At 40.3% G+C, this 12685-nt stretch overlaps 1 protein-coding gene across 8 annotated transcripts in view; it reads right to left on the minus strand.

The window, feature by feature from the left end:
* LRRC7 (leucine rich repeat containing 7) overlaps positions 1-12685 on the minus strand; it is a 464098-nt gene that overhangs the window by 91886 nt on the left and 359527 nt on the right. For 6 of the 8 annotated variants that reach the window (XM_033916811.1, XM_033916809.1, XM_033916810.1 and 3 more), the window contains 3 exons: positions 8421-8532; positions 8055-8226; positions 6282-6365 (listed from right to left, as the gene is read on the minus strand). In XM_033916811.1, coding sequence (XP_033772702.1) covers positions 6282-6365; positions 8055-8226; positions 8421-8532 — 368 coding nt within the window. The remainder of the gene's footprint in view (positions 1-6281; positions 6366-8054; positions 8227-8420; positions 8533-12685) is intronic. The other 2 variants (XM_033916815.1, XM_033916814.1) reach the window with 1 other exon arrangement.

Below are 12685 nucleotides of genomic sequence, written 5' to 3' on the forward strand. Positions count from 1 at the left end.
CGTAGTCTAAATGAGAATTGCCTCATACTAAACTAAACTAAACTAAACTTAGGTTTGTATACCGCGCCATCTCCACAAGCGTAGAGCTCGGCACGGTTTACAGGGTTAGATTGAAAAGGAGCTACAATGAAGGATTATAGGAAAGGAGCTAGGAAGATAAAGAGGGACAGGGTACCAAAGAGCGGGAGGTGTTAGATTTTTGAAAAGAGCCAAGTTTTCAGGTGTTTGCGGAAGGATTGAAGGGAGCTTGAAATTTTGAGTGGGGATGTGAGGTTGTTCCAGAGTTCTGTGGTTCTAAAGGGGAGGGATGTTCCTAGTTTTTCTATGCGGGATATACCTTTTGCAGAGGGGAATGATAGTTTCAGTTTTGGGGAGGATCTAGTGGAATTAGGGTTAGAGGAGTTCCAGAAGAGTGGGATAACGGGAGGGAGGATGCCATGTAGGATCTTGAAAGCTAAACAGGCACATTTAAAGAGGACTTTGGAGTGAACCGGGAGCCAGTGAAGTTTGGACAGGAGTGGGGAGACGTGGTTGAATTTGCCTTTAGCGAAAATAAGCTTGGCCGCGGCGTTCTGGATTAGCTGAAGTCTATGGAGTTTTTTTTTTAGTTAGTTTTACATCATGTAGTCCATAAAGAAACTAATAAGCGTGTGGGTGAAATCACACTCCCAATGAAAAATCAGACTTATACACCATGGGAAAGGGGTGGTAAAGGCACAATAAATACATACACTCCCTGAAGACCAACCTAATGAATAAATAATTAAATAAATAAATAAATAAACTAATACAATAGTACAATGGACCATACAATAGACAAATACAATAATACAATGACCATGGAAAGTGCAACGTGATGAAAAGTAGTTAAATGAAAACTGATTCTAAGATGAAATACAAGGTGCAAGTGCTTACTAGTAATTCATAATATACAAATATATACAAATCAATTAGAATATGACAGAAGAAGAGAGGAAGCAATATAAATATAAAGTGCAAATGCAAGTCCTCACTAAGAATTCAAAACATATATGATAAGATATAACGTGATATCCAACTAGCAAAGGATGCCAAAAAATAATGCAAAAATAGAAAAGAAGTTTAAAGAAGTAATAGAAATCAGATAGCCATATCAAAGATTACATAACAAAAGTTACATAAAGGAAAACTTCATTCAATTCAGAATTTAAATGGATACAATTCCCCTAGAAGCCCACTATGGGCTCCTTTTACTAAGCTGCAATAGCGGTTTTAGCACGCGTTGAATTGCCACGTGCGCTAGACCTTAACGCCCGCATTGAGCTGGTGTTAGTTCTAGCCGCGTAGCGCGGGTTTACCACGCGCTAAAATTCTGCGTGAGCTAAAAAACACTTTTTGCAGCTTAGTAAAAGGAGCCCTATATTGAGGAGAGAGATTTCAGGTAGGGGGTCATCTCCCAAGAGATCAAACACAAGAAAAACAACAAAATACAAAAATAAAAAGGCGTCTCAAACTACTTGTCTCATTATTTCTATACTTCACATTAGATAACTATTATCCATTTTCGTCCCTCGTATCCTTAATCTGGACCTGGACCTTACGCTTATTTTGAAGAAAAGCCTTTAGTTGTTGGGGCTCGTAGAAAAGATATCTATTAGATTGAAAAAGAATGAAACATTGGCAGGGAAAACGCAAAAAGAAATGTGCCCTCAAGGCTTGGATTGGTTTGTTAAGTAATCAGTCATCTCTACTCTCTCCGATCCTATGCGATTTAGAAATAGTTTACCATGATTGTAACAGAACAAGGCACATATCAGCCACCCTGAGCCACTAACTCCCCTTGTGCTCTATTAACCTGTAATTCTGTTTTTATTTTATTTTTAATTGTACACTGTTCCAGGGGGAGCGGGAGGGGAATATATCTTTTGTTTTGGTATTATTCCTGATGGTAATGATGGATGGGGGAGGGAATTTTTTATTTTTTGTATAGATACTGATTGATTATAAGTGCTTGTAAACTGCTCTGAACGGCTTGTGGTATTGCGGTATACAAATAAAAGTTACTATTATTATTATCATCATTATTTGTATATAAATTGTATTGCACTTTTTGTTGGCATTAAAAACTAAATAAAGTTCAAAAAAAAATTGTACACTGCTCAGAAGTCTGAATGAGCGGTATAAGAAATTTTAATAAAACTTGAAACTGATACAGATCTCTCTTTTTATAAGAGCTTTGTTGTTCATGGACACAGACACAATCGGAAAACAGTGATTACAATGCCTGCGCCAATGTAATTTTTTAATCTGAATGACAGTAGGCTTTAAGTTTTCTAAGGCAATAATATGGGGACCAATCAGCATTAACATCTAGGGATGAGCTGGTAGAAAATATTTATTCAATACTTGGGACATTTGTCTCAAAATCCACAGCATTCGTAACTATACTTCAAAGAATATAATGCTGAACTTTACAGTATTAACTGTTATTCTAACTTGCTTATAACAATTATTCTCCCCTCTGCATTTGCTCTCAAATTGTCCATTAAGGGCTATTCATCTCACGTGTTCTCATCCGCTCCTAATAAAAAGCAAAATGGGGTTTCTATCTTCTTTAAGAATTCTATTCCTGTCACTGTTTTATCACACAAAGCGGATGCAGAGGGAAGGTGGTGCCTGGCCCACGTTGCACTACATTCAGTGGAATATGTTTTTCTGAATGTGTACGCTCCGGTTTCAGACCATCCGGAATTTTTTAGGAACATTCAATCTGTTTTGCTTGAATTCTCTTCCAAACCCTTGATCATTGGTGGTGATTTCAATCAAATACAAGATATAGTCTTAGACAGATCCTCTTCTTGTAAACCCTCTCAATCCAAGACATACCTTGAACTTCATAACCTTATAAAAAAACTTTTCTCTTCTTGATCCTTGGAGATTATTTAACCCCAAGGGAAAGGAATTCACACACTTTTCTCCCCCTCACAATACTTACACAAGACTTGATTATTTCCTTGTGTCCTCTAGCCTCACTCATCTCCTAACTGCTGCCACCATACATCCTATCAATCTCACTGATCACGCCTCTGTCTCTTTCTACCTCCTTGCCTCTGTACCACCTGCTACCCCTCCCTCGTGGAGATTAAACAACCATCTATCGGATAAAATTAGATTATTTACTGTTGAATTCTTTGATATTAATACCAAAGATTCTGAGATGTGCCCTTCCATCATATGGGAAGCGTATAAGGCCACGCTGAGGGGTGAACTGATTAAACTCTCGGCCTGGAAGAAGAAACTCATTTTGAAAAAAGAGAAAGAATTAGAATCATAAGAACAACATAAGAACATAAGAAGTTGCCTCCACTGGGTCAGACCGAGGTCCATCTCGCCCAGCGGTCCGCTCCCGCGGCGGCCCATCAGGTCTGCGACCTGTGAAGTGGTTTCTGTCCACTTCTATAACCTACCTCAAGTTATATCTGTACCCTTCAATCCCCCTATCCTCCAGGAACCTATCCAAACCCTCCTTGAACCCCTGTACAGAGTTCTGGCCTATCACATCCTCCGGAAGCGCATTCCATGTGTCCACCACCCTCTGAGTAAAAAAGAACTTCCTAGCATTTGTTCTAAACCTGTCCCCTTTCAATTTCTCCGAGTGACCCCTAGTTCTTGTGGCTCCCCACAGTTTGAAGAATCTATCCTTATTCACTTTCTCTATGCCCTTAAGGATTTTGAAGGTTTCTATCATGTCCCCTCTAAGTCTCCTCTTCTCTAGGGAGAACAGCCCCAGCATTTTTAACCTGTCGGCGTATGCAAAATTTTCCATACCTTTTATCAGTTTAGTCGCCCTCCTCTGCACTCCCTCGAGTATCCTCTATCAAACAACTAGAACTGCAACATATGGTGAACCATATTCATGATCTTTCTACTTATTATCAATTGTTAAAACTCAAATATGAATATAATTCCTTATTGTCCTACAGGGCTAGGCAAGATCTGTTTGTGATGGCCTCCGGTCATTACATGGGAGACAATACTATGGGAAAACCACTTGCTAATTATCTTAAAACGAAATCTAAAAGATTCACTATTTCATCTATCTGTACTTCCTCAGGTCAACTAGTCACCAATGCTGATTCTATTAAAGCCCAATTTGAGCTTTTCTATTCTCATCTTTATAATTCTGAACTTCCTACACCTGCCCCTGACTTTGACACATTCTTAAATAATTTACGCCATTCACAATTAACAGTTTCCGCTAAATCTGCACTTGAAAATCCCATTTCTGCAGATGAAATCACATCAGCCATAGCATCCATAGCGAAAAACAAAGCCCCTGGCCCAGATGGGATTACCAACGAATTCTATAAAACATTTAGCGCCCTTCTGGCCCCACATCTCTTACAATATTACAACTTTATTCATATTTCTCCCGATAAACAATTTAATTTCGCAGAAGCCACTATTATAGTGTTCCCAAAACCTGATAGAGACCCAACCTTGGTTAAAAATTATCGACCCATTTCTCTTTTGAATTTAGATTACAAAATCTTGGCTAAAATACTCTCTACCCGGTTAAACACTGTTATTGCTGAACTAATACATGTAGATCAAGTAGGCTTTATCCAACAACGTTACATAGGAGATAATCTGCGACTTTTCCATCATATTAATGCCTTTGCTAAATCCACCTCGGAACCGGTAGTCGGACTGGCCATAGATGCTGAAAAAGCCTTTGACTGTGTAGAGTGGCCTTTCCTACTGCGGGTCCTCCAGTGGTACAATTTTGGAGATTATTTCATTGATTGGATTAAAACACTATATTGGTGTCCGGCATCTAGAATTCTGATTAATAATTCTCTTTCCAATAAATTTTTCTTACATCGTGGCTCTAGGCAGGGGTGCCACCTCTCCCCACTGTTGTTCAACTTCACCTTAGAACCCCTCCTCTAAGCCATACGCCAATCTACTCACGTAGAAGGCATCCCATCTTCTCATCAACAAATCAAATTAGCGGCGTATGCCGATGATGTTCTTCTATTCATCCGCAATCCCACATCTTCTCTCCCAGTTCTTGTTAACATTATTAAAGAATATTCACTCCTCTCTGGATACTTAGTTAATTGGAAAAAATCTGAACTTTTTCCTTTGAACGATTTTATTTTCCAGACAGATTTAGCTCATCTTCCGTTTCATTGGGCTGACACACCAGTTAAATACCTAGGCATTATGATACACAAGGATCCTTCCCTTATTATGGACCTCAATATTTCAAAGATTAAATCTCTCATTCAACACACTCTGACCACCTGGTCCCCCCTGTATTTGTCATGGTGGGGCCGCCTAGCTTCGATTAAGATGAATCTTATGCCTCGAATCAATTACATTTTATCCATGTTACCATCACTATGTAAACAATCGATCTTCTCCTGGATCGATAGGAATATATTGTGTTTTCTCTGGAATAATAAACAACCCCGAATTGCTCTTGCCAAACTACGTGCCTCAAAGGAACGAGGGGGTATAAATTTACCTGATTTTCACTTCTACCATTTGGCCTCATTGGCTAAATATGGAGCTCATTGGACACGTGATCACTTCCCCTTGGATTTACCTCCTTGGTTGGAACTGGAAATTCATATATGCCATCCGTTCCCCATATATTCTTTCTGCACCATGTCTATCCCTACCCACTTGAAGAAATATGGTTTATTGTGTGGAACTCAGCGGGCTGTATGACATCTGGATGCTATGACAGACTCCCCATTATCTAGTACTACAAATATGTCTATTTGGAACAATCCCAGATTAAATCATAATGGTAAAATTTTTTGGGGGAAAAAATGGCAGAAGACAGGTCTCTGGTTTGTAGACCAATTCCTATGTAATAATAAGTTGATGACTTATGCCTCCTTGTGTGCTCAGTTTCCTCCCCTTGTGAACACTTATTCTCAATGGTTGATTTTGTCTTTGACCATATCATCTGTGCCCTCCTTGACGCCTTCTCCTTCCATGTCTTCTCTTCAGTATTGGAACAACGTGGCGCTATTCAAAGGGAAAGCGGTTTCTTTGTTCTACAACATCGTGAGAGACTACAAATACACTTTCTCCTGTCAAGATATGACTCACTGGAAATCGACACTATCGTCATCTTTTTTGAACATTAACTGGTCCCTATACTGGACGAGAACTAATCGCCCACTAATGTCCTCCAGAGTTTCCCAATCCCTCTATTTTGTGATGTGGCAAGCAATATGGACACCTCACCGCATGTGGAAGGCAAAACTGAGACCTGCTCCTACCTGTTGGCATTGTCAGAACGCTGATGGCACCTTGGATCACATGCTATTTCATTGTTCTGCTGTTCGCTCTTTCTGGGACAGTATCTGGAAGACAATTAAGTCTATCACAGCCTGTCAATCAGACATTACCTTTGACATTGTTATGCTTCGTTCTCAGCATTCTTGTTTTGTCAACACAGACTGCCCGACGAAGTTGATAGACATTATGTTTGCCACTGCTATTATGCATATCCTTCGGAATTGGAAATCGGCCTCGCATCTGGATTATATGTTCTGGTGGAATTCACTGTGTTTGTATAATAAACATGAACAATATGCTATTGAAAAGCGCTGTATCACAAATCTTCCCTCCGGGATGCCTACTTCACCTTGGAAATATCTTGAAAAGGTTCATTAATGTGCGCTATCAACCATTCCATACTTTACCTTCTGATTTCTGTGTCCCCCTTTTTCTTTTTTGCCTCTTCCTTCCTTCCTTCTTCCTTTCTCTCGCACTAGTGCGTTGTTTTCGTTTCATGACTAGTTTCCATCAGAGATAATACGATGATCTTACTGTTGTACTATGTATGGTTGTATCTCAGTGTGATACTCTTGATTATGTGCTTGTTTTCTTTGTACTATTCATAACTCACAATAAAAAGTTTTGAACTAAAAAAAAAAAATAATAACTATTATTCTTTTCAATAAAACCTTTTCAAAGCTTTATGTGTTGCATCGTGTTGTGTCTCCTGTAAGATACCATTCTGTTAGTTGGGCGGATTTCGCAGGGAAGCAAATTGATGCCTTTTATGTCTGTAATATGCTAACCGACGTGAGTATTTGTGAATCTTTTTCTGTGTCAGAGTATTCTCTTGTATTGTTGTTTCTGTTCTCCGTTGACTTCTCAATAAAGATGATTTAAAAAAAAACAAACCAAACAATATGATATGCCCAGTACTCCTCCACCCAGGTCATTAGCATTATGCAAGGACCAACACTTGAACTGAAGGGAACCATCATTGCACATGTGTGTTACCACCTCGTTAACAGTTTGAATCCTTGTTTTAACTTATTGATCTTTATAGTGTACCTCCTCCAGCCCTGGACCTACTCAAGCGCTTCCTATTGTACCCAAACACAGGATCCGGGCCATCCATACTTCTTCACAGAGCCACTGCCTGCCCATCACTCGGAGCTCCCCATTCCCCAGCGCAGTGGGAAGAAAACCCGGAAACGTCTGCAGCATCAGTACGAATACCGCATTGATCAGCCCCTGGAAGAATCAGTGGTTGATCCTGAATTGATCACCCCATATGTCATGCGATGAGGGGAAAAGCCCCACCCTTCAATGTAGGTGGTGTTGGGTGGAATTTATCAGAATGGGAGCGAGAGTTGGAAAATTGTCTGTGTCCCAGTAATAATGTTATCTTTTAATCCCCTGTTTTTATCAGATATGTTTTCATTAAATTTATTGTAAACTGCCTAGATGTAATGATGGGCGGTATATCAAATAAATAAACTTGAAACTTTGCAATGGCTTTCAGTTTCTGTCAGACTGCCAAGGGACCATCTTGAGCTTATAACTTTGAACCTACACTTGACCTAATAAACCACAAGGAAGAGAAGTGATCAACATTGGATTATGGGACATGCAGACTCTAGTGTACTTCTAGCTTCATACGTCATTAGTATTCGTGGGTACACATGCTTCTTCTTGCTGGGAATTTCTAAACAATAAGTCAAATATAAAAAACACAGGCTTGACTATTGCAGTTTTAAAAGTTTCGAACACACCTATTGCCCCAGAGCGAGCTATTTACGCCATCCTTGACTGCCGTCTGCACTTTGACACGCGTATTCGAGGACCCTGATGAAGCCTGGGAAGGGGAGTAATCGGAGTAGGTGCCGGAAGACACACTGTTATTCAGGCAGTGGAGTTTGTCGGCTTCAGACTCATCCGTTGATTCTGAAAGAAATTGATCAACCCCCCCCAACACGTTTTAGTAGCTAGCACATCATCACTTATACAACTATAAGCAAAACTGCTTTGAATAAAATATATATCTTGTGGTGTTCAATCATATTTGCAAGCCATTCTAAAGTTTAAAAAAAAAAAAAGATTTTAGCATGCATACATTTACTAAATCGCTTCCCAGGTACCTTTTTTATCTTTTCCCAGAAGAACAAGCTTGGGTGGGTACAAGGGAGCCTCGGATAATGAAGGGCGAAGTTCACTTATTCTCAGGTCATTAGCAACGTGTCCAAAGGAATCCTGAGAAATACAACCATTCCAAAGAATCAAACCAGAATGTGTCGATAAAGGCTGTCAAAAACCATCTCTCTCAAACCTTCATGTCTGCTATGGTAAATGAGAGGGCGAATGTCTAACAATTTATGTGAAACTGATTAGGGAAATGTCAATATTGCACAATGTTGCTTTCAATTCTTTTAGCCATGAAGTCAGAGGAACGAAACAGAATCTCTGAAACACACAAATACACAGCTACAAAACAGTTACTCAGATTTAAGCCATTCGAATGAATGGGTGCAAAGCTATGTGAAATTCCTTTTTTTTTTTTTTTTTTTTTGCAAAATTCAAAAGCCATATCAACAGTTAGACATCTGGAACTACCAGGCCTGTGGCAATTTTTCCTTAAGCAGCAAACAAAAAAAAGGTACTTTGACTGGTTTGGGAAATATTTAATTCAGCCTCACAAAGATTTATTTTGTGCCAGCTTTTAGGTATGTCTCTGAATTTTGCAGTACAGGACCCAAATGCTGGGTAGATATACGTGAAGGGAATACAGTGGAACTATCGTATAAGCCAGTGTTTTTCAACCTTTTTACACCTATGGACCGGCAGAAAAAAAAGAATTATTCTGTGGACCGGCATCGGTCCGTGGACCGGCGGTTGAAGAACACTGGGCTAAGTCGTGGGCCAGACCCCGCCCATCTCTACTCAATCTCCACCCCAGACCCCGCCCCCATAATAGCACTAATTGCACCATGCACGTCCCGTGCCTCATCTGGAAGCCTTCCCTCTGACATTGCAACGTCAGAGAGAAGGCTTCCGGTTCAGGCGCAGGATGCCCGTAGGAGCCACTGCCCGTGGCTTTGCGCACTGAATCAGTTAGGAAGAGGGAGCTGGCTCGAAGATAACGCCGCATCGATCGCACCGTGGACCGGCGGTTGAAGAACATCTGTTTTGGGCCTGATGCACGTGCTGACCCTGTGGACCGGCAGGAAATTTCTGTGGACCGGCACTGGTCCATGGACCGGTGGTTGAAGAACACTGATATAAGCAACATGGAGGTCCATCTTAAAAGGGTTTCTTTAGAAGTCAGCTTTTAACCTTGCTGGTTAAAAGCTACCAGGTAAATTGAACTAAACTAAGGGGCATTGTTATCAATGCAAGCTATTATTAAGATGTTATTTTATTATTAACTCGTGGAGGAATTGGCTGCTCTATGGAGGCTGGCAATATTTGGTGCAAGTGCTAGCAAAACTAGGCAAATAAACAGCACCACATAAATAGCTATCTTAATTCTTTAGCTGTAGGTGCCGGTGCTAAATATTGACCAGCACTCGCATAAGCTTCCAGGGCTGGCCTGAAGTGTATCAATTCCACCCCCACCCCCCAAACCCTTGGAACCTGGTGAAAGCTACTACTACTACTTATTATTTCTATAGCGCTGAAAGGCGTACGCAGCGCAGTACATGTTAACATACAATAGGCAGTCCCTGCTCAGAAGAGCTTACAATCTAATTTAGACAGGACATTTCAGGGTTGGGGAGGTTATAGTGGGTCTAGGTATCTGACAGCAGTGAGGGGGAGTTAAGAGTTGAAGGCCCTTAGCTTGGATTTGAACACTGCCAGGGACGGAGCACGACGTATTGATTCAGGCAACCTGTTCCAGGCATACGGCGCTGCAAGAAATAAGGGACGGAGTCTGGACTTGGCAGTGGAAGAGAAGGGTACAGATAAGAGGTGCTTGCCCAATGAGCGGAGATCACGGGGGGGGGGGGGGGGGAGCATAGGGGGAGCTCCCCTTCTAATCCCACCCTCCAGAACTTGAAGAAAGCTCACCTTCCGATCCCTCCCTCCCACCTCCCTTCAAGTGTGTAGATCAAAGGACTAAGGCACTTCATACAGAAAATAAAATCAATACAAAAAGCTTATCTTTCCAGGCTTCCTGATGTAGCTTAGCGAAGCCGTGAACTGACCTTTTCAGATAAGTGGTCTACTGTTAAACAGCTTTTGTAGAGCCATAACATTTGCCACTCCAGTAGAAGCAAGATTCCTTGCTCCATGCAATGTGTTATGATTAAAATTCAAGCAACTTTCCAGCGACATTGTACCGCTGTTATGGCGCCTTGCTGAAGAGCTTATGAGCACATTTAAATATTTAAAAGCCTTTAAATGTTACATGATGATATTATTTGAGAAACTTGCCCAGTATTGATGATGTGTTTTGTTCTATTTTGAAAGATGGATGTATGGCAGAAAGTGAAGGAGAGAAAATCAGTAAATGGATAAGGTGGTCCTGGATACATGATTAAGAGCACAGACAGAAGGAAGTGCAGCCAGAGATTGGGAAAGATGGTTTGAAAACCAAAGTCACTGGGCAACAAAGGTAGGGGAAATGATTTTATTTTCAATTTAGTGATTGAATTGTGTCAGTTTTGAGAATTTACATCTGCTGTGTATATTTTGCACTGTTCAGGAAGAAATGCATTTGTTTCAATTTCTCTGGGGGTTGAACTGCATGCAGTCTTGAATCTTAGGGTTTGGTTTGTATATATTAGTACTTTGTTTGTGGTCCTGTATTTGCATAGGGGATTGTCTGTGTTCTGCATGTGTGACGAAGGCCAGGTGTTCTGGTAAGAATGAATGTTGAGAAACATACAATGTGCTTTGCATAGTTTAATTTTGTGGTTAACCATTATGTATTGTTAATAAGATTATATTGTGTGTATATATGAAAAAATGAATGGAAAAAATGGTATTACAATTAGTACTACTATGGGGGTGGGGTCTGGGGCAGAGATTGAGGGATCTGGGGTGGAGCTTGCAGCCCCCCCCAAACAAAAAAGCATTCTGCTGCCTATGGTCCATGGTATATGGACGTTGATTCATGCAGCTTCTTCCTATGTACGCATGAAAGGGGTGGGGGGAGGGGGGAGGCTAGTTTATACCATTGGTGTGTCCTTGCATTGAGGAAGGAGTACATAAGAGCTATGTGTGCGCCAAGTCCTGTGGCGTTATCCAGAAAAGCAAACAAGATGTTAGGAATTATTAGAAAAGGGATGGTAAACAAGACTAAGAATGTTATAATGCCTCTGTATCGCTCAATTATTCATGTGATTTTATTTTCATTAGTTAAGGGGAGGAGGGGAGGTGAAAACGTTTGTTGTTGAAATATTTGTATATTTAAGGTGCTTTTTGTTTGATTCATTTATGTTTAAATTCACTGTATTGCACTGTTAATAACTGAAAACTAATAAAGATTTACAAAAAAGAATTTTTAATGCCAACCAACTAACTTAACGTAACATAACGGCCTCTTTTACAAAGCCACGCTAGCGGCTGCCTTGCGGCAACAGCCTCAAAGCCCTTGAAATCTCTATGGGCTTTGGGGCCGTTAGCGCAGCGCAGCTGCTAGCGCGGCTTTGTAAAAGAGGCCGTAAGAGTAGGTAGATGAAATTGCAGGCTTAATCTAAAAGGTCAAAATTAGTCTAGCTAGATTTGGGTGGATTTTCAGTTTCAAACTTAAATACTTCTAAATACAGCAATTTTTGATATAGTTTACTTGCTGAGTTGCTTTTTTTTTTTTTCCCCCTTTTTTTTTCCAACAAAAAACTGCCTTTGATTACAAAAAAAAATTAAGACCTGAATAGATTGAACTATAAAAATGAACTGATTGTCTTTGCTGCTGAGTAAATCTCTGAAAATGGACCCCTTAGTAACATAGAAGATGTTGGCAGATCTGGACCATTTCACCCACTAATCATCTGCCCAGTTAACCTTATTGCAGTGTAGAGGGGGAGGGGGTATCTCCCCATCCCTGCCAGTTTCACTACCTTCACTGCTCTCATAAATCCAGTCGTTCTATGCCGGACTAATAGATCTTTACTACATTCTAATTAGAACTCCAACTGATGGAAACCTGGTGTTTCACTTGTTGTATCCAAATCTTTGGAACGTTAGCTTCTATGGATTCAATCTGTTCTGTTTCTACACTCAGAAGCCAACTTGGCACCGTGTAAAGTTCAAACTGTTTTATAATGATAAAAAATTAATAATCCATTCCTCCCATGAATCCCAAGAACAAATGTCACTCTGACAATATCATATGCAAAGGCCAGTGGTCTTTGTTCTTATACAAAATGTTTTTCTTCTCTTTTGGAATATATATTCCAACAAT

The sequence above is a fragment of the Geotrypetes seraphini genome, chromosome 12, assembly GCF_902459505.1.
Source record: "Geotrypetes seraphini chromosome 12, aGeoSer1.1, whole genome shotgun sequence".
Lineage (NCBI taxonomy): Eukaryota > Metazoa > Chordata > Amphibia > Gymnophiona > Dermophiidae > Geotrypetes > Geotrypetes seraphini.